General features: G+C 34.9%; 1 protein-coding gene across 8 annotated transcripts in view; it reads left to right on the top strand.

Annotated features, from left to right (window-relative positions):
* Dys (Dystrophin) overlaps positions 1-23676 on the top strand; it is a 257301-nt gene that overhangs the window by 184876 nt on the left and 48749 nt on the right. For all 8 annotated transcript variants that reach the window (XR_016194043.1, XM_089243761.1, XM_089243760.1 and 5 more), the window contains 2 exons: positions 7744-7858; positions 21612-21823. Coding sequence is in view for 7 of the 8 variants with exons in the window: in XM_089243761.1 (XP_089099887.1) it covers positions 7744-7858; positions 21612-21823 (327 nt within the window). In the remaining variant the exon portion in view is untranslated. The remainder of the gene's footprint in view (positions 1-7743; positions 7859-21611; positions 21824-23676) is intronic.

Here is a 23676-nt window from a genome sequence, read left to right as displayed (position 1 = left end):
TCACTGCCATCTACCATGTGATCCAAAACTATCAGAGAATGTAAACATTCAATGATTTGAAAAGCTGTTTTAACAGAAATAGAGGGAAAAAGAGGATTTTTTTGTAAAAAGAAATTTTTTATATTCCGAATAGTAATTACTTTGTGTACTAACGGCTGGCGCTTTCTATTAAAAAAAAATAAATATATATATATATATAATATCCCAGAGAGTAAGATGTGGCTCTCATTCCAGTAAATTTTTAAGGGATAACCGAGGAGTACCTCAGGGATCTGTTCTTGGCCCCTACTCTTTAATATACAGTCGAATCCCGTTATAGTGGAAATCTCGTTTTAACGAACTCTTTTCTAATCCCTCAAATAAGTTAACGTAGGAGAAATGCAAATACCTCGAATTCCTTTATATAAATTCCTTTGAAAAAAATCTTTTGAAAAATATTATAATATGAAGGTATTTTCTTTCGATACTTTATCAGTTTTTATTGCTTTAAAGTGCTTTTTGAAGGTATTAAATCGAAATTTCTCTAGAAGAGACGCACCGGGTCTCTTAAAACGTCGGTCATACTTACGCTCTTATTCAGAGTTAGTGAAATGACCGTGTGCGTGAAAATCTAATGAAAAGTTTGATATCTAAATTTTCCAACAAATTCACTTGTTTGTTTCGCTTTTCAACGGCAAAACCCGCTAAGTAAAATGATCTCCAACGTTGTCAGTATCGTTATTTTACTGGCTGAAGTGCCTCAACCGATAAGATACTGCCGTCTTCCACTGATTCAGTAGGAATTACCCGTCCGCAAAAATCCAATAGGTTTTCCCCTTTGCGTGTACTTTGATGAATAAACTGCGCAACGTGGGTGTGTTTTCGAGTTTAGTCTGTCTCCGATACCGAACATGTTCGATCGATACTCGAGTGAAAAGTTCTTACACATACGCATACCAAATTAAAATTTTCGTTCTTAAATTTCTTCCATTTGCATGTGTTCAATTATGGAATGACCATTTTGACCGGCTTTTAAGAGTGTCGTCAAGCCATCCGTGTGCATACATATGTAGTCGAGTTCGCTTATAATATACCCTCGCTTATAATATATTCGAGAAGAAGAATATTACTAATCGACGTTTATGCTTCAAGACTGGACAAATCTCAAAAAATTAGCATACCCGGTCGGGCATGTAACTTAAAATAATAGATGCCTGAATCATTGTTTTACATACCTGGAGAATATTATCACTGGATTTACTTGAAGTTTTTTTTTAAAAACAAAGTGATTTATTTGCATAAAAAATATTGAAAGTTATATAATTTTTTTAATCAAAATTTCGAAATAAAAATTCTAAAATTCAAAAGGAATGTGGTCACCATTTAAAAATCTAAAACTAGTCAAATCTCAAATTATAATTTTCCGTGCTGTTTTGGCATCGGAAAAGAAGTCACCAAATCACTATTTACTTCACTTCTAGAATCATAGCCGATTTGCGGTATGGGAACGGCGCTCTGCAACGGGCTATCCTCATATTATCAATTTCATTTAAGCGATTTTTGATTTTTATCAGCAAAAGTGGTGGAAACACCTTTATGCAAAAGTAGGCGGTAGTGAAGGTAGAAGTGTTTGCAAAACCGTCTTCCCTAGCTTTGGAAATGGTTTCAACTGCGCGCACAAAAATTGTTCTAAATTAGAGTTTTCACATCCCATTTGAATATGTGCGCTGGCTCACATTCCAATGAAATCATCTTTTACTAAATCACCATCTTTCGTAGGATTGATGTTTAAAAGAAATAGATCTAGCATATCGCTAACAGAAATGAAATTTAGCGAAAGCATCTGAAAACTGCATTTAAGTAAGTGCTTTCTAAATCTTTTCAATGTTGGGAACATATTCAAATTCTGCACAACACATTACTTCAAATGAAAGCTAAAAAATGTAGTGTCAAAGTAAAAGATGTGATAATATATTTTTTTTATTTGAAAAATTCAGTTTTTTGCATCATTTCAATTTTCCTGAATTCATCAGCCAGCATATTACAATTTTTTTTTCTCTATCTCGAACCCCCGGTTAAGAACCACTGCTGAAAAACAACAGACGAACAGTCTCTGGGTTCGGTCAGCTCTAATCCTATTAATTTCTTGGGAAAACGACATTGAAACGGAAACAAAAGTGACGGAAAATTTATCGTTATATCCGAGGTGGTTTCTTTTCATCGATGTTATTAGCAAGGTGCATTTTCTACATGGGAATCACTCCAGACCACCAATTATTGGCGTTATAGCCGAGCTGTGGCAACCGAGAGTTTGACTGTATACCCACTGTATGTTATATCCAGGGTATGTTATAAGTGTACTCAACTGTATTTACGATAGTCATCTCAAGTTTCCAAAATAGGTCGTAGAAAAATATCCAGTTGGTGAAACGACACAATTTTTTCTTTTTACATTCTGTCGGCAATTTCCAACTTACCAGGGGAAGGTTATGTTGTTGCACTCGAGGAATGTTATGCTAATGGCTCGAAAGGAATTTCCGTTAACAACTTCCGATAAGAAAAGAGAGTTTTACGAGCTGTTTCTGCATGCGTGGCGTTTTACGCGTAATGCATATGTTAGTAGTGGGAGGTTCCTCCCTTTTTTTTTTCCTTTTAATTCTTTTACTTTTCCCCCTCGTTCTAAGATAACGAAGGCAATTAAGTCATAGGAAATAAAGCGAAGAACGTTTTTTGCCTATGGAAGTGAATTGGTTGTGATGTTCCATTTTTTTTCTTCTATCTACCCTTCTATTTAATTTTGTTTGGCCTTGCGAGACTTCATCCAGAGTTCATGATTTTCTTACACGTTGCTCTTAAGTAACAAGTTGATTTATCTAATAAAATATCTTTCTTTAAAAAATGTTTTTCCTTATTCTTTTCACGGAAAATTTCTTGAGAGGCGCTTTCTCTTTTTTCAATGTATAATTTAGCTCTTCTCGCACGTTGTAGCTTAGCATTTACGGCAGCACACGTGTTGCATAATAAAAAGATGAGACCTGAAAGAATAAATAAATGAATGAATTAAAATGTTTTTATTCTAAACAATAGATTTTCAAAAGTATTAAAAAGTATTTTTTTGACACTTAACCGAAATAATATGTAAACAATATCTCAAAATTATGTTATCGAATGAATAATGTAGTTACAGAAATGAATTTTTTTCCCCAACTTGAAATAGAATAGTTGCTTCTAAAATCAGAAAATTTCTAAATGAATGCCTAAACCGACATGGAAATTAAGTACAGTAAAACCCCTCAGATGTGATCAACCCTCTTTTATGGCCAAATAATTTCCCCTTGTATAATAAATGCATGACATTCAAAACCCTGATTAACGGTCATCCCTCTTTTACGGATAAATTTTTTAACCCCAACGGTGACAGAGCAAAAAAGAGGTTTTACTGTTTATATCAATAAATATTTCACATTAATTTATTATTTGAGATGCTTTTTTTATAATTATTATTTTAGTTATCTTATAGAGCGTATTCATTTGGATAATCTGGTTTTGATAGTATTCCGAAGAAATTTAAATATGCATTTGCTGCGGTAAACGTGATAAATCGGTGATTATGCATAATCACCAACCATGTCAGTATAGATGATTAGGGGCCATTCAAGTATTACGTAAGCAGATTTTCAGCCATTTTTGATCTCCTCCCCCCTTGTCAGCAAAAGTCAGCAAAACAATGACCCCCCTCCCCTGCCAGCAAAATTTCGTCAGCAGCTTAGAATATTTCATATCTTCAAAAAGGGGTGTTTGATGACGTAAGCAGCCTTCAAACCCCCCCTCCCCCCTTGTCATCAAAAGTCAGCAAATCCGAAACAACCTCCCCCCTCTGGATGCTGACGTAATGACCATGACGACCTTGAATGACCCCTTACGCAAATAATCACCAACCATGTCAGTATCGATGATTATGCATAATCACCAACCATGTCAGTAAATTCGATAAATTTCGCGACAATCAGCTTTTATCGGTGATTATGCTTAGTAATTCCCAATTGTGACATTTGATAAATATGTAAAAATAAAATTTATCGTCCCCCTTCTCTTCATTTAATCAGTTTTCTCCATACGTGATACTTACAATGCACTTAATATTGTTCGAATCAAACGAAATAAAAATGGATGTAAGAGATAAAACAAAAATTATAATAGTCTGTTGATGTTGGCTTTCTTAATATGTACATGTGCAAACAAAACAAACATTTTCGGTCAAATTCTTAATCCCAGACCGAAGTTTACGCACATTTCCGGTAAATTCCAGTAATTAAATTGACAATTTGTCATAGACGCCAATACGACTTGAGGATTATACATAATCACCGGTAAATGCGATGTTAACGCAATGCATGTGTTAAGGTAAATGTGATAAATCCGGTAATAATGCATAATTACCGGCCTTTTGGTGAGTTTGATAAACATTGTGAATTTATTACGTTTGCTGGTGGTTATGTAATTATATTCTCCCAGCTCGTATTGGTAAATATGATAATTATTTAATTATTTAAATTTTCCGGTCCTTATTCGTAAAATTCTAGGATCAGAAATTATATCGGTAATGTTGGTTTTGTTTGTACATGTTGATACACGTTAAAAAGGCCAATATTAACAAGGGATTAAAAAGAAAATTATTTTTCTACATTCTTCGCACTTATTTTAATTTGATTTAATTTTTATGAAAAAATGCGTATAGTCTACGCATCACGTACGGTCAAAACCAGATAAATTGTTAAATTCAAGTGATATTAAGATAGATAAATAATCTTATTTAATAAGTTAAAACATAGACACAACACATTTTGGGGCTAAGTTAACTTATGCGTTCCGAAAAATAATAATTGTCACATGTTTGTCGGAGCATATAATGAAAGGGGGAAAACGAAATCCTCTTAATCGGATATCAACGATTCCAGCACACATCCGATTAAACAAAGAACATTTCAATTGTTATTTTACAATGTTAGTATAGTTGATATATTGAGAGAAAACTGATGAAGAATGAATATTAATGAAGCTTCTTGCATGAATTGGACTTTAAAAATGAAAGGGGCGAGGTACAGCCCAGGTCGATAAGATACTCACCTGAAGTACTAAACGATGTTTAGAGGTGTCGCGAGTTCGATACCCGGTTAGTCCTTGTCAGAAACTTTCCTGACGCAGGGGTACAACAGGAATGACGACATGACCACATAAAAAGATTGCTACCGAATGGAGTCCCACATCGAGGGGTTAGCGCACCAATTTCTCGATGAGTTTAAAAACAGGCTGCCGTTCAGAATCTGCAGTGAATTGTAGGTCCAGGTCTAATTAGCCCTCGTGTGCAGAAAATGACCGTGGTGCGACAAAAATGATCGAATGATGATCAAAAATGAAATGAAAATTTTTATTTAATTACAATTATCACAATATCTAAGATTTTTACTTTTCATTAGTAAAGTTAGCGTCCTGTATTGGCTCAACAGAGAACGAAAATGAAATATTCAAATGTACGTATTGGAAGACAACATGAATATTTGGAGGCCAGTACGTACTCTCTAAAATGTATTATTTTTTAAATCTTAACACACAAATAACATATTTTCCGTTAGTTCCAAGTGTTTTTTTCATTCAATAAAAACATCGATGTGCAATAATAGTTGACCTGTGAAGCGCGTAATATTCGATTAAGTGGAGGAGAAATCAGAAATTTGTCAACATGGGTGAAATTTTGGTTCTAGAAAATTTTATCCGTTATAGCGGGTGTCCGTTATCTGATGACGACTGTTCAAAATCGAATTAAACCAGACTTTGTACATGTCCACCGATTTCATCGGATTCACGTGACGTGACTTCCAATCGAAATTATGAACTTTTTCTGCTCTGTTTACCTTTTTATGAATTTATTATAACCTCCATCAATAATTTTTTTTTTGTTAGTTAGAAAGTAGGGAGAAAAACTTAATAAATATACACGTCTGAAAAATGTCAGTCACCCTAATTAGCAGTCGACGTAAACTGTTTAAAAATCTGTTTCATAAAAATTTATGAACGTTGAAAGTTAGTATCGCAATTTCACATTTTTTTTCCCTCTTTTTTTTTCTTTTTTTTCTTCAAAAAAATTATTTGTGGGAGCAATTTGAGTGAAAAACTGTCATTAATTAGCAGCACGGGGATTTCGTAACTCTTCTCTGGTTATGTAAATAGTTCGAATAAATTATCCTCGTGCCTTACTGTAATGACAAGAGCCATGTTTCAAATTATGAGGGGGATTTTTCCTTCTTCGATTTTTTTTTTTTTTTTGAAATCCATGAGAAGAAATTATTTGCCGAAAAGAAAAAAATGTTTTTCTCCGAAGTTTCGGGAGTAAAAAAAAATAAAATTGAAGTAATTTTAGAATCGATGTACGTGGACTGGTGTCGATTGCCAAATGATGTATGTGTATCATATAAATATAGATGTATATTTTTTAAGTGTCGGTTTCGTACAGCGGAAAAAAAAGAAATCTAGTCTCGTATCTTATTTTTTTTTTTAACTGCGAAAATGATGTTGGCCGATTTCATACGTCAGTTGATTTTTATTGGTTATTTATATTTTTGTTTCCATGAATATCTGCCATAAAAATTATTTATTACTTCTTTCTCTCTCAAAATGTAGGAAAATATGAAAAAATATCTTAGTTTTAACACAAAAATGTTGACAATTCTTAACCCTTTAAGTGGTGGTTAGAAATCAAAATGTCATATATTTTTTTAATGAAGTAAGCTTTCTTCCGATTTTCAGCAGGTGTTAACTAAGGGGTATAGGAAAAAGTTTTCCATTGAGAAATCAACTTTACAAAATATCTGGGCTTGTCCAATGGCTAAATAAGAGGCGTTTATGGAGGCGAGATATCTCGTCATTGCCGCTTAAAAAGAGGGTTAAATTCGAATGCTTCATAATTTAAGTGGGGAGCAAAAAAAAGTGTTGATTTTTTTATCCCTATGTGCAGTCGAACTGGGTTGTAAGGTCACCTTGGCTATAATGTCAACAATTGGCGTCAACAAGAATTTTATCTGACGATCCCTCCTCTTTTTTTCCAATTTCAGTTAAAATTTGATCGGTAGGTATCGATGAATCGATACCGTTCATATGTACATAATCAATCCTGCATTTTTCGAATATTTTGAAAACATATTCTGATCATGTTCGTGCATCAGTGTTCTTGCTTGTATGAGTGTATGCAACAGATACATCAACCTGTGTTTGAAAACCAATGAGAGTTGAATGATTTTAAGTCTTCCTATCTCCAAAATCTGTAACTACATGATTTCGTCGAACCTGATAATTATAATTTTACAGGGCTGCAAGCATGAGAAAAGAATGCTTTTTTGTCCCCTTCTCCGTTTTTAAGATTTCTAATTTCAGTGGAGGAGTTGCAGCCAATACTCTGAGTACGTGGAATTTTGGTGCCGAGGGATTTTATCCATTATCTCTGATTAAGTGGGGCCAACTGTATTCATCTCTTGCTATGCGAATGCTTCTGTTGAAAAATTTTTGTTTTATATTTTTTTAATGGACTGAACACAACACAATAGAAATAACAATACATTCAAAGCAATTGAGAAAAACACAAAATGACATACACAGACACTCTGTGACCCCTAAGGGATTAAAAGTCCATTCAATAGATATATAATTTTTATTTTTCCTTTGCAATGAAGATGCCTTCTTATACTGAATTTGTAAATTTTATTTTTTCAGAAATTCCTCCATGAGCAAGATCAGAAAGCACCTCAGCTGAAGAAGCTGTTGACGGCTGTCTCGAACTACAGGAATAAAGGTGACCGCGAATCAAGTCGGGAACTCGACGCAAGAGGTAATCAACTTATCCATATTTATCATCGATATACGTAGGTATCTGTTCTTGAACTAGTCTAGAAAAACAACATGTGAATGCTACGTGGTTTTTTAAAGATGCTCAATTTTTTTTAACGGAAATTTATCATCGATTTTTTAAACCAGCCATGAAACATGTAAATCAAAGATTCTATTTTGGAAAAAAAAATTATGGGCCGTGTTTTTTTTTTTTTGTAGCAATTAAGGTATGAGGTATACTTCGAGACCGCTTAGTATACTTGCATTATATGAGAGAAAAATTCTGAGTCAAAGTTTGAAAAAACTGTGAAAACCATAAGCGGTGCAAACTGGGACAAAAAAAGCAAAATTAGAAGGGCATAAATATATCGTATGGAAATGGTACGTAGTAATTTATTTCAGGTAAGGGTCAACCTTCAAATACAGGTTAACTTCAATAATATCGACTTTTTCTCTCCGTGCTAGTGGAAAATTAGGCAGGTCACAAAAAATAATTCAAAGAATGGAACAAAGATAACATTTAAGATTATTAAGACATCTTTGAGCCATGATTTTTTGTTGTTTCCCTGCTAATTTTTTTTTTTTGGTGAGGGAAGTGTACATCCAAAAAATCATAACATAGCATGCACAGAAATTCTGGTAAATGTCTATGCAAAAAACATGAACACACTTTAGAAGTAATCAATGAAAATTTAAGAATTTAAAATTAATGAAAGTAATACATAATTTCAGAATCAATGAAAAAAATATATAATTTCAGAATCAATGAAAAAAATACATAATTTCAGAATCAATGAAAAAAATACATAATTTCAGAATCAATGAAAAAAATACATAATTTCAGAATCAATGAAAAAAATACATAATTTCAGAATCAATGAAAAAAATACATAATTTCAGAATCAATGAAAAAAATACATAATTTCAGAATCGAACAAAGAAATAATTGAAAACTACTAAAAAAATAATTCAAACTAATGAAAGAAATAATTGAAAATTGATGTGAGAAATAATTCCAAAATTAATAAAAATTCAAAATTTATGAAAGAAATGTTATTTTAGAATCAGTTAAAGCTTAAGGACCGTTGGCCCGCCCATTAAGACTCCACTGATTGGTTTCACTAAATTTTGAAAACCAAACATCTTTTTATTTAGGATTATTCAATAAGTGTTTTTAAATTCGAAATGGATCCTTTGGTTGCAAAGTTGATCGTATTTCTCATTTTGGGTCACTGCTAAAAATATTGGCAAGTCAACTCTTAGCCAACTCAACTCTTGTCGCCTCTTAGCCTGAAAAGGAAATTTCAATTACTGATAAATTTTGAACCGTACCCGTTTTTTTGACAGATGCTTCTTCGTACCTGCAAAACATTGAAGTCATACAAAACTACGCGAAGTAGGGAAATTAATCAGAAATCGGGAAAATTCTCAAACGAGGGCCGAATTTCTCGTGAAATTGACAAGCTCAAAGAAGAGGAAACTAGAATACAAATTTTTGCCCATACCTCAAATACGGAAAACGATGGCGAAAAGCATCGGAACGAAAAAAAAAAAGAAAGAGACGAAGAAAATTGCATTCATTTTTCTTTCGTAGAATCATAAGGCATTTTCTGTGTTTGATAGATCACTGCGGAGTCATGGAAAACTGGTAAGATGCTTTGGAAGGAAAAATTCTCTTACAAAAGATTTGGTCTAGAGGGAAAGAGTATGAACATTTCGAAAAAGAGAAGAATTAAAAGAAAACGATTTTTCTTTTAATCGAACGGCCTTCGGTTTGTCATCGAGCTACACAATAGATCTTTCTAGCTTCTTAATATATCTTTAATCGAAAATCTGAATAGCCAATCTCTTCGGAAACTCCTGCTATTCCATTCTATTTATTCCGTCCTGCTGCTTTCTTGTGCTTTATAGACGAATCTATATATTTCCTTCATTCCACCTTTCATTTCCAATGAATGAAAAAGCGTATCGCTCATTTTCGAAACAATAAAAATGTAATGAATAAAACCAGTTACATATAACTTTTTGAGATGACGTGCAATTTATGGGATGGTATGATTGGGTAACTTTCCATTTGAGAGAGGATTTCTTGTTTTACGTTCTTTATATTTTACGTTTATCATTTGAGATAAACATGAGAGGAATGTCAAAAGTAAGTTTTATTCAGGTAACCAACTTGTCTAGAAATGGGGGAAAAAAAACCAGATTTATTTATGATTAAAAACTATAAAATGAGCTCAATCTTGGTTCCCACGTAAATGGATGTATTATTGGAAATTTATTTACTTTCGACATATATGACAACTGCGTTTTCAGAAATTTCATTGTTTTTAAAGCTATAAAAATTTTATTATGATGAATATTAGCTACTATGACTGTGATTGACTGATATTTTAATTTTTTAAAATAGCAACTTCGTGTCTAAGGAATATATTGTTCTTTTGAATCTGAAATCGTAATTACAATCAAACTCGGTTGTTCAACATTGAAGATTCTGCGTAATGCCGTCGTTATAATCGAAGTATACGTTTTTAAAACCTTTTTTTCGATAAAAGAATATAATAAGATTCAATCAAATACTGTGCGTGGTGTTATCTCTTTACGATTAGGGTGATAAAACATATTCGATCAAGAAACATACTGCGTATTGAAATCATAAATACGGGATATTGCTGATTATCTCCAAAAATGTCGAAATTTCTGTGAAATTGCCGAATATTGCTTATAAATAGGGGGTGCGGTAGCCCAGGTCGATAAGATACTCGCCTAAAGTGTCGAAGGATGTTTAGAGGTGTCGCGAATTCGATACCCGTTCGTCTTTGTCAGATACTTTCCTGACACGGGTACAACAGAAACGGCGACATGACCACAGAAAAAGATTGCAATCGCAGGAAGTCTCACATTGAGGGCTTAGCGCACCAACTTCTCGGTGAGTGTATATAAAAAAAATGCCATTCGGAATCAGCAATAAATTGTAGTTCCTAGTCTAATTAGCCCTCGTATGCAGAAAATGACCGTGGTGCGACAAAAATGATTAATGAGCTTATAAATAACCCTTGGTGAGAGATATAGTGCTACAGCATAAGTCTGCAGTAATTTAAAATAAGGTAAAAACCCTTACTTTTCAGACACTGATGGACAACGAATTTGTCCGTGAAAAGAGGGTAGGTTGACCGTTAATCGGGTTTGAGAACCATACTTTATTGTACAAGAGAAAATATTATTGGGCTGAAAAAGAGGGGATGACCGTTAACAGGAGTTTTACTGTATATTTCACGGGGAAAAAAATGGACAGAGGGCAAATTGTGAGATAAATATTTATAGTCATAATTCATAAATTGTGCTATAATGAATATGTAAATCCCCGATTGTAACCTTTATATGCAGCACGGTTATGAATTTAATAAAATTTCGTTACCAAAAATACGGGTATTTCCCCGTATGCGTTTTCATGTGAATGGGCAAGTTGGAGCGTGAGACACGTGACTTTTGTTCCGGATAAATTATTTCTCTACTTTATTGGAAATGCTTCCTTGAAATCCATTGAAATTGGCAGCATCACTTGATGAAAAATGTATCGGACTTCACTTACCAAAGGGAAATTCCATGATATATATACTGTATGTTGTAATTTTTTTTTCTTTTCATGTTGGTTATTTGTACCACACGAACTGACTTTTAATGACAGTTTCTAATCTTCACAATTTTCTATGGTAAACTTTTTCAAATTTCTGGGATTTTTCGGATCATATTCTTCGGCATCTTCCGATCGACAGGATATTTCCTCAAAATTTCTTTTCCTCTACAGATAAGTAAAGTTTCGTGTTACCAATTTCCCACAGTGTTCCTTTTTTCCCCCCATTTTCTCCTCTATTGAATCTTTCTAAGCCTTTGGAGAAGATTCTTTACTTAACAAAATTTTTAACGTGTAAATCTTTAAACATACGAGTATTTTCGTTATGTTCCACATTAGCGTGAAAAATCCAGATTATTGGAAAAAAAAAATCTTCCCTGTCGTTTCTTTAAAATGTTCGAAGTACAGGGTTAGCGAGAGAAATAAGTTCTTAACTCCAGAGAGCTCTAGAGTGCGTTCTTTTACTTCTCAAAATGAGACAAAATTTGAACTACAGATATTGCGTTTGCCATTTATCAAATAAAAGATAATAGTACAAAATCTCAAGCACACGTATGGATATTGAATATGCTTACACATAGGGTTGGTAAGTTTTTAGTCCATAGTGGAAAAACCGCCCTAAAGAATTCTAAATTTGAACGTTTACTTTCATGAAGCAAGTTCTGACAATCTTAACTAACTTCACACAAGTGAAATATTTTAAACTATTTTTTTACATTTGGAATCAGTTGTTTTTCTTTCAATTTGACGAAAGGGTTGGAGATGAATGTGAATAATAACCATTTTTGCCAAGCAAGTAACTCTTAAAGAAATTCTTAATAAAGAACGCGTGTTTTCTGAAAATCCAACATAAATTGATATTAGTTGTATGACGAGTGAGAGCAAAGAAAATTCCTTTTCATTTCCTTAGTCTTGATAAGGGTCAGTGAAGTTAGTGCTACAAAGCTGCATTCCGAATTATTTAGATAGGCAATATCAAAATAGATCAACCACCTTTGACTAAGCCCACAGTATTTTAGTTTCAACCTTTAGGTTAAGATTTTTGTCAAAATTTATTTCTTGGTGTGTTGGTATCACTTAAATCAAAAGCAAACATTGCAATAGTTTGCTATTTTAACATTAGATGATATAAGTCTATTTCCAAGGATTATAAAAAGAGATAGCAAAAAATGGGAAATTTGGCCACATGCAAAATAACAACTACAGCCAGAATGAAAGCACATAAAAGAGTAACAAATTATAAACCTTGTATTGCAGTTTCTTTGTAGATCGCCCGAGTGGCGTCGTGGTAAGATGCTCGTCTACCACAGTGAATGTTGCCGTCAAGGTCTCAGGCTCAAACACGAGAGAGGATATAGATGAGATATTTTCCCTAACGAGCTTCAGGCGACCACCGATAGATAGTGCCTTCATTCCACCCCCATCTCATTAATGGCAGTAAATTGCAATATAGCAATATGGCCAGAGTTGGTGTTTGGTGAAGTAGTTTCTTTGTAGCATTATAAATCTTTTCCCTATTGCTCAAGTTTGAAAATAATCACAAAAACCAAAATTTAAATTCGCCACTTCATATAAGAACTGTTCAATAAACTTTGAACATGTTTATGCACGTAGCTTTTTTCCCCTATTGTTAAGAGACATGAGCTTCTTAAAAGCCATGCTCGAAATACACACCACTTACACGGAAAGCTCCCAATAATGGGAAACTGTTTAAATCAAAATTATCAAAATTATAATTCTAATGATTTATAATTACAAAACATCCATAATGTAATATTATTTTAAATTTTGCCGTTTTTTCCATTTTTGCTTGGTTTTTCCCCTCTTTTTGCCACAAAAATTAAAAACCAACCCTGCTTACACGCATATAAATGCAGCACTAATCATGTTCCCGTTCATTTTGAACGATGTACTCTAATCGCAAAACCACATTTTCCACAGCTACGCAATGACTCTGCCGAAATATCCAGAACTTGGCTCCGTATGCTGTCTTGTGCGATTGGAGCCCATTGTTCAGAATGAAGGGAGACATATTGAGCAGTTTTAGGGCAACGTATTAAACATTTATATGTGTAAGCATATTCAATATTTATGTGTGCTCTCTCTACGCCCCCCAGCGACGGATTTTTGTTCTATTATTTTTTATTTGATAAATGGCAAGCGCATCATTTGAACCTGTAGCGCATATCTGTAGTTCTAATTTTGCCTCATTTGGAGCAGTATTTATTTATTTATACAATATTGCTTGGTCGAGGCCTCTACAAGGGAATGTGGTGGTGAAGTTTGACAGAGACGATTGATGTTACAAAGGAAATCAGAAACTGTTATAGAATCGATAATGTTTAACGGGAGGTTGTTCCATTCGGTTATTGTTCGAGGAAAGAAACTAAATTTGTGAAACAATCTGTAGAACGCACTCCAGAGCTCTCTAAAGTTGGGAACTTATTTCTCGCTAACCCTGTACTTTGTATATTTTGTACACTTTTGAGTATGAGGGTTTATCTCATAAGAACATTTTTGAGTCTTAACACAAGCAGTTATTGGGAAAACACATAACTGTATACTAGTGTTTTTCAACCTTTTCCATGTCGCTGTATGCTTGGACATACAGCTGAACTTCCATGTATGTATGTGTTCCACAGCACAATTAAATTGTTGTCTGTTTTAAAAAGTATAGTTTTAATGATTTAATTTTAATTTAATCTAAAATTACCCCATAATCGATGGTAACGTTAAGACAAGCCTTTTTGCTTTCCTACTCAGAAAGCCATGTTAGTACTCTTGTCTGATTGTTACTCTAATACTAGCCAGTAGAAATTCCACGGGAGGAGTTTTACAATGGAAAAACAAGGTAATTTATTTAAGCATTGTCTGAGGCTTTCGGGGCCGGCGTTCAATGAATTACATGCGGTTTTCAGGCTATTAGTTTAATTCATTTGGTTTGTTTCTTTAAAAAAATTTTTTTTTTAGTTTTTCTCCTAGTAAAGTTCTTTTTGTTTCTTTAAAGTTTAAGAAGTTTGCCCTCTTCGTTTACCACCTCCAATATTTTCCTGCTACTTGTGCATAAAATTAACTTCGAATTCCGAGTCGGACATTTTATTTATTTTGCCAATGTAGAATCTTCCACCGTATTTTATACTTCTAAACCTAAATTTACCAGATTTGGACAGCTATGTCCTAATGTTACCCCTTGGAAATCATAAAATTATGAATCGAATAACTACTTGTTATTTTTTTCAGTTGACGTACGATTTTGAGTAATGAAAGTTTTAAGAGGTTTCACAAAATTATGATGCTCACTAAATAGAAGAAACAAGATGAAAATAGTCCGAAATTACTATTTGTGCACCTCAGCGCATTCTACTAATTGTTGTGAACAATTCTAGATCAAGAACATGAGAATAGCACGAAAACTCAGCCCGCCAAATAATTTCAAATACGGGGGAAAAATGCTTGTCCAAAAGTTACTATAGTTTACGGTATTTCAAAAATTTGCTAAATAAATGTTATATTTTGGACTTGAGCATTGCTATTTTAACACAGATAGATAAAAAAAGTATGTAGTCTATACGCTGTTTTTTCTTCCTAATAAAAGCGCTTGAAATCGATTCTTACTATTTGAGCTGTGATCACACGTGTGTTTATCGGATATTTCCGTGTTAGGAAGCGAACTCTCGGTTGTCTCGATCAAGTTCTGTCTGAGGATTAAGTAAGAGTTGATCTAATCAGACAGGAGGAAAAGATCGTGTGCAGATTTCTAAAAAGTTTTCCTTTGCAGTAATTTCGTTTGGACATTTTTCTTTTATCCCTTTCGGTTTCGTTGCCGTGTCCGGGACTAAAGAAAAGTATTGGGTAACACATTCCTCAACTACCTGCTCCTTTCATTTCTTTTCAGGCCTAACTTCCCCGTTTTTGTTGTGAGCTCCTTTCCCCTTCTTGGTAAAGGAACCGGACACCAATGGGAAAAGGAAAAAAACCAGGAAAAGGGGGGGGGAAAAATCCAAGGAAAAGTAAAGGCATATATATATATTTTTGTCAGGTGAAAAAATCGTCTTGACATCACAGTCGGTATATTTATTTCTTTTTCCTAATTCAAGAGAAGCTGAATTGGAGATGGAGCGTATTCGAAGCATAAACTTTCAAATTTATTTCATTACTGAAATGAAGCAGGGTATTTCTCCTCAAGTGCATTGAGTTCTTAGTCCGCATATGTACATTTATTATTTAATGTCCATTTCGGTTTCAGCCTTTCGATTCAGCCCTTAAGATAGTATCGTCTTAAGTGATCACGATCTTGCTGATCCGGTTACGCAAATGGAATTAGAATTCACCCTTCGACGTATTGTAGAATGTTTTTTTAAAAAGGGGTTTTATTGAAATGAGTTTGGATCGATCATGAAGTCACTTGAAAATCTTCTGAAAATTCGCATACGTAAATGTAGTGTTTGTACGTTATCTTTGCGGTGAGGATCCCAAATGCGCCTCTAGGAAAAGAAAATATAGTAAAACTCTCGCTAATCTGGCGTGTAGCCTATTGGACCTCCTCCTAACCAGATCATGGCCCGTCGCTGTTTCTCAATGAAGAGGTATAAGCAGGTGATCGAAGAAGACCTGGGTCATGCTGGTAAATGTGCGTGTGTGTTGTGAACCTAATGTGAGAACCCCACCGTCGCCACATTGGTGGTCGGCTGAAGTTGGTTTTCAGTGGTTCCCAACTTCAAGGTGCGAATGCGAGCCGATCTCTCCTTTAAAAAGTCTCGCCACATGGAGCAACAGGCCTACAAACAGTACAAATTTAATTCAATCATAGCACATCACTCAGTTCACTTCTGAAATACAGATGGCGGCACTGAAAAACCAGACAACACCAGACACTCACTCAGACTGTTAGGTACGTACACAGTTACTGGCACAACTCACTAGATAGTAAATCGCCCATAGATGGTGATAGACCTGAGTTGTGCTCGGTTAGAAAGAAAGAAAAAAAAACGAATGTAAAGTTTGTTTCCGTGTAATGCTTGTAATAGTGCTGCCATCTGCCACCTATTTTTCAAACTATGAGTGAAGTGTCACGATTGAAGATTTACCGTCGTAGGCCTGTTGTTCTGCCGATGTGGTGGTCGAGTGGTCATAGTGACGGACTCGCATCGCGAGGATCCGGGTTCGAACCCTACTGGCGCCACAGTGGTGGTCGGCTGAAGTTGGTTTTTTGTGGTTCTCAACTTCAAGGACGAATGCGAGCCGATCTCCCCGTTAAAAGTCTCGCCGCAGAGAGCAACAGGCTTACAACATTACAAATATTCAATCATTACACTTCACTCACGATTTGCAGTATAGATGGCAGCACTGAAATATCAGATGCAACACTAGCTACACACTCAGACTGTCAGGTGCACTCACTTTGTTTCAGACTCTGCCACGAAAGCTGGGCTGGATGAGATCTCTGCAACGGGATAAGTCCAGTGGCGGAGCCCCTGGCGTTCATTCATTTAGGCATGTTGCTCTCTGTGACGAGGCTTTTTAACGATTAGATCGGCTCGCATTCGAGCATCGAAGTTAGGAACCTCAGCACGTATCTGACCAGGTTATGCCGGGTTACCGAAATTGTCGGAAGTTAGTTCGAAAAAACCCATTTGAATAATTTAAACTTCAGCGGCATGTTTTCCTCTTCTATGGGATCGAAGAAAACCCGCCAAAAAAAACAATCGGATTACTGGACGGGCCACATTAGCGAACGGACGGATTATCGATTACGTACTGTACAGTGAAACCTCTCATAGGGGAGGGGTCGCTTGACAAGGTCCCGCATCCTGCAACCGACCCCACTACTGATATGCGATAGAAATTCCTCTGAGATCAGATCAGACATCAAATTCCTTGGTTCGACTGATTCCCAGATTTACTTTACTCCCACTGAGTTGAATCACACAGACCCCTCTCTGCTGGGATGTTTAGACGACATCCAAGCCAGGATTTTTTCACAGGAAATTTATAGCATAAAACAGAAATAAGATAAAATAATTTTTTCAGTGCTGGAGCTCTCTCAGCAGCTCCATGTGGGGCCCTAGAGTGGGAAAACATATTGAACAACAACAAAAAAAAGTTGAATCCATTGGGAGATGGCTTTTTTGGTATGACATAATAAAGTAGGGAAAAAAGTGAGTACATTTAACCCTTAAATGCTCAATTTATTTTTTCTTTCGAGCTGATAATTTTTTTTCATAGATTAAAAGCTGCAAAAATCTTTAAAAAAAATCTGTTTCGAACTGTATTGCTTATACCGGGCCTTATTGAAGACGTGCAAGCTCCCAAAATCACGTATAAAATAAATGTATGGAAGTAATATTACTTTAGAAATATATAACTATTTTCTCTGTGATTCAAACTGTGGTAGGAAGAAAATTCGGATTGCAAATTTCGCGAAGAAAAACAAACAAAATATATTAACATATTAACGAAATCACTGGCACACGTGCTCTGCTATAAACGAAGTGTTATTCCCATCAACTAGGACATCTACCAACAAATTCAAATTGCAAAATGGAAAAAAATATGACCTCGCCTTATGTGTAAGGGCAATTCTGAATTTTTATCTTGAAATTGGCTGCAATAATGATTGTTTGAAGAACTTCTTGAAGATATTCAAAGCTGTAGTTGTAGGTATTAAGGGTTTTTGCGGTTTTCTCAAAAATGATGAGAATGACATAACTGACTGGGTTTATTGTTACATATCCTCGGTCAGTTCCAGGATATGGGAAATTTTTCATTTCTGATTAATCTAGTGATTTTATTTAAAGATTCAGTGACATCCGCTGCTCAATCATCAGACTTTCTTTTTTCTTTCTCCGTCCCTGCTTAGTAAATGAAGATTTGGAGTGTAGAAAGAAAAGGTGGTGATCTTCCTTCTGTCCATTGTCTATTTTTTCACCTACTTTGCAATGAAGGAGCTATGATTGAGCTTATGATGGGAAAGAAAAATGATATATATCAGTCCACACACATATGGCCATTTCTTAAAAAAAAAATAATAATAAGGGTAAAATAATAAGAAAAATAGTGAAAAAAAAATCAACTCAAGGGACCGTAAGTTTATGACGGCCAATAGAAGTGAGCAAGAGGATTTAGGAGGTGCGTCATGGTGTTATATTGAAAACGGGTATTCCTACTACTACCAGTACTTACTGAGTTTGTTCCACTAAAAACCCTCGCAGCTGTTTGCTCCTTAAAGGGCGAAAACGGAACGCTGCAGTCTAAAGGAACGAAAATAAAATAAAAATAAAAGTGTTTTTTTTTTCTCCCCTGGAAAAACACATTTTCTACTTCTCTGCTTTTATTTTTGTTGATGGATCTTTTGCTTGGACGAAACCGGCTCCTCCTCCAACTCTCGGTTCTCCTAAATACATCCTGTTAATGATTATTTCGTTGACTTCAAAGAACTTTAATTCTTATGGGGGAATCTGCGTGTCCGATGCTTGTTGAAGATTAAAGCTGAGAAAGCGCAGTGGCAGCAGCTGTTACCGATTCAACAAATAATTGATCTCTTTTGTACCCGCTGTGGTATGGTGACGAATTATATTTGCTGCGGTTTCCTCTTGTTTCGGAACCCGCTGTGACTTGGAAACGACTTCCAAGAGATTATAATCGCTCGAGAATTCCATTCACATTTTAATAATTTAATCGTGATGAAACGGTATCGATGAATCCGGTAAATCAAGACGAAGTGAATTTTTAAAGATGAGCCGTTCTAAAATGTTACCGATACGGATGCAATCGATGAACAACGTTTTCTCAGATGTTCAGTAAATTAACTGAATGAATCATCAGAATTGTTCGGTTTCTTGCTTTACGAGGTGAGTGTTGCTATCGGGATCAATCTAAGTATTATTTGAATTGAATGCATCACTTTATTTTTACTTGTATAAGATGGTTAGTTCTTGTGAAGGTACTTATTAAAATTGATGTGCACGTACGATCAATAACATACTTTTTTCTCGTATAAACCAGAAGAAGCAATGATGTACTATAAAAATATCTGACTTGAAATTGTACATTTAATTTCAAAATCTCAATTTTAATTAGAAGCGATTGAATTCGTATTCTGCTTTGGTTTACATTTTGTGAGTGAATGGAAAAATTCTCTGAAATGTTAACCATCTACGATTCACTCCCATAAGAACGCATATAAAAAACTTTTATTACAAAAATGGATGTAGATTGGTGCTGTTAGCAGCATATTTTTAATTGAAACACAATTCATCATCCCAGGAATTTATTAATTAGAGTGGATTTTTTAATTAGCTAAAATGGTTAATTTAGAGTAAAATATTTAGTTTTCCTTTATTTTACCGCTATCTCTAAATAGATAAAATCTTACTTTTCAAAGTTGAATAGTTTTTACCTAGAATTTTATTTCCTCTGTGTGATTTTCTAAATCTCTGAACAAGTATAATCTTTAGTAGCTCTCAAAAAATTACATCGAGAAGGAACCAACTACTTCCAGATGAAGTATTGTATTTATATAGCTGTATTTTGCACTGAAATGACATTAAAAGATGTACTTTCTAAAATATTGAAAAAATCGAGGAAACAAATTAGTATAATGGGTTTTTTTACCATGTGTTTGCCATGTATATTCAAATATGCACGGGACCTAAAGGGTTAGCTAGATAAGTTAACTAGTGTGTGTGTGTGTGTTTTGATGTTTTCAAATTTATTTCTACTTTAGAAAAGTAATTGAGGACAGTTTACAGTACAAATACATGAAAATTCAGGCATTTGACGTTTTGAATTCAAAATATGGACGACACCACCAGTGTGATACGAGTCAAGCATATCTCTGGCAACATAAATACTTTAGGGCCCACGTGTAAAAGAACGCGTGCATGTAAAACACGCTACTACATGCATGAATTTGTTATAAATTCTCCAGAGGGGATTTCTAACAAACAAATAGCTTCATACGATTCTTCTATTACATAGCTCGTTAGGTGATTAGATATAGTTTCGGACTGTTTCCACGCAACGACAGTAACTTGGAAATTCAGTAGGAGGCCGGGATCAGGTTCGATGTTTTGGTTTAAGGGTGAGTAGTAGTCCAAATTTTAAGATTTCTTTTGCTATGGCGTTGAATTCTTCCACCTTCCAGTATATCCGAGAAGCAATTAAGCATTCGGAATGGAGAATTTTTACTGTTCAATGTTTTTTGGCATCACTTCCCACGTGCCATTAATTCCTGCACTTATGAGTCAGTAGATAAATTCAAGAATTCGTTTCTTCTTTTCCACATCCATGTCGATTATTTTATTCACTTTGCAAATGTTTTACGTGGTTTTGAAATTGTTTCTAGGATTTCAGTTAATGCTACTCAGTTTCCATTTTTTTTTTGTTTTCGAGTTTTTTTCCAGTCACCAGTCATTTACAAATGATTGGAGACGACTCCCGTATCAATTGAATTTCAGCCTTTGGACACGCTTATTCGCGAAACACTTTTACAGCAGGGCTGGATGAATCCCGGGTGCCAGGTCGCTATGGCGATTACGAAATTAGTATTGGTGCCTAAAATTTTCTATGTGTGGTTACTAAATGGGAATCTGAGGACTTCACAAAGTTTTTTGGAATTTATGTCATCGTATCTACCAATAACGAAGATGGTAACTATGTCCTGGAAAAGTCGGGAAAAAAGCGCACTATATTACCTGTTTTTTGTGGAAAAAAATGTTTGGCGCCTAAAAAATTGTTCTGGCGCCTAGATCGTTCTACAATTTGTTAGGCGCTGCTTTACATATACGCTATCTTAATCAGTTTCTGTTAATTTAAAGTGCTTTTTGAAAGTTAGTAACTGAAAATTCTCTAAGAAAATTCCTTGTAATGCATACCCGGGGATTACCCCCCCCCCTCCCCCCCGCGAAGGTCGATCCTTCCTACTCGTAGAGATAATAGTTTTCTTTAAAAATCAGTATATGATTTCAGTATGATGGAAGATCTTGTTGCCTCAATGAATTTGGTATTTAAACAAATATATGTATGTATTTTTTTGCAAATTCACTCCCATTACACAAATAATAGCGTTACTGAATCATCAGAGCCGGCTAACCTTTCTTTTTCCTGACTAAACGTCTAGCGTTACAGTTGCATCAGGATTGGGAAGAAGTCCGCGAACAAGCCATGCAGCGCAAACGCCAACTCGAAGGAATGCTTTCGGACGGTCGCAGTTTCGACGAACGTCGCCGAGAAGTCGAAGCATGGCTCGGACGCATCGAAATGAGGCTCGACCGACTGCCACCAGTTGGCCAGACGCTAGACGTTCTTGAGGCGCAGCTCAAGGAGCAGAAGGTAAGCACAGATAGAATTATTTCTCTCAAAGATATTTTTACCTTTTTTTTTTTTATTCAGTACCAGACAGTCATGATTTTTCATCAAACAAACGAGATTCAGTTTGCGCTAATGAGATTTATAATCGGCTCGAAAGAAATAATCCTTTTACTGAAAATTATAATCTAATAATATTTTAAATCTCGACAAACATTTCTTTCACTTGATAGAAATTCAGAAAAATAATAAACATGTATTTCGGGAATTTTTCCTTCCGGTTGAATAAACAACATTCGTTTTGCATGAACTCATAAGTTATGGAATTCAAACAGGAACATAATGCTGTTGATTCTGTTTGGAAGAATCGTGATTTTATTCGATTGAAAGTGTTTTCTTTCAAGATATCTCGTCTATACTACTTTCGAAATCTTTTCTGTTTTTTTAAGTCTAATTCTATTTGAATCTATGAATTTTATCACCAGTCGAAGCTCGAAGGCTTAGTCGATCTTTTTCCTTTCTTTCAAGAGTTGGAATTCCAAGGCGTCATAAATATTAATATTGATTATAATGACTTTAATCCTATAAAGTGATTTTGAAATGATTGCCGTTACATTCTCATTAAACATGAATCATTCATATTACACTTTATCTAACTTTTTATTTTTAATTTTGCCTGTGTATTTCAAGAGGTTTTATTTATAGTTTCCGTTATATTAGTGACGTGTCTAAATAAATGAAACTTTTGATTTATGAATTTAAAAATGAAAGCATATGTATAATAAAGGACGAAAACTTCAAATAACTCGTAAACCGTTGACTGTAGAAGCATACTTTCAATTTTTTAAGTATTTAAATAAAATGTACTTTTATATATATCTTAAACATGCCATTTATTTTACTAAGCGTCGTGTATGTACCGAGATGCGAAATTGAATTTTTTATACGGTTCCCCCCTTGTCCTATAACTTCCAATCAAAAAGCTATAGAATATAAGCTATAGAATAATAAGCTATATCAAAAGCTGGTCTCTCCTGAGCCCAGCAAAAAATTTATTTCATGTTCATAAGTAGGACATTCGCTATTTGCGTTCAAAAATCGCTCACTTCATTGATTTAAATCACTTAATTAAATGATTTGGGAATGTACCACGGCATACTCTGGTGATCTAGAATTTTGCCGCGGTGATCCGTAAGTGTATCACGAGTCGCTTACGTGATCTGAAACTGTGCCGTAGGTTACTTAAGTGATCTGGAAATATGCCGCGGGTCGTCACTTAAGTGCTGTAGAACTGTGTCACGGGGGTTTAAATTATCTGCAACTGTGCCGTAGTAATCCGTAAATATGTCACGAGTCACTTATGTGATCTGGGAATGTGCCGTGGTTTACTTAATTGCTTTGAAACTTCTGCAGGTCTCTCAAGTGATGGGAATGTGTCATACGACACTTAAGTGTTGTGGGATCGCACAGCGCGTCACTTAAGTGATCCTGGAAGTATGCCGTGGGCCGCTTGAGTGATCCGAGGATATTTCATGAGCCATTCAAGTGATGTGGAACTGCACTGGATCACTTAAGTCGGCGTTTCTCAGCCTATGGTTCGCGAAAATGGCAAAGGTGGCTCGCAGGCAGACTTGATAAAATTATTTATATCTCATATCATGCATCATTGAGGAGAATGCAGGACATTGCGGTCCTGAAAACGGGATATCACTAAATGTTTTGCCGAAAATTGCATTTTGCTCCAAATACAATTTGCGAATTACTGCTAAAATTGCTGAAGGGTGTAGAAATAAAGGGCTGCTACAATTCGTACTAAACAAAAATGCACTTGACGAAAAAAATATTCAAATGACGATCGTATTTCATGATGAAAAATA

The sequence above is a fragment of the Pholcus phalangioides genome, unplaced genomic scaffold (assembly GCF_987345545.1).
Source record: "Pholcus phalangioides strain wild (caught in Gottingen) unplaced genomic scaffold, Ppha-v1.0 ptg000015l_1, whole genome shotgun sequence".
Taxonomy (NCBI): Eukaryota; Metazoa; Arthropoda; class Arachnida; order Araneae; family Pholcidae; genus Pholcus; species Pholcus phalangioides.
Note: the sequence above shows the minus strand (reverse complement) of the source record. Positions and strands in the feature narration are given on the sequence as shown.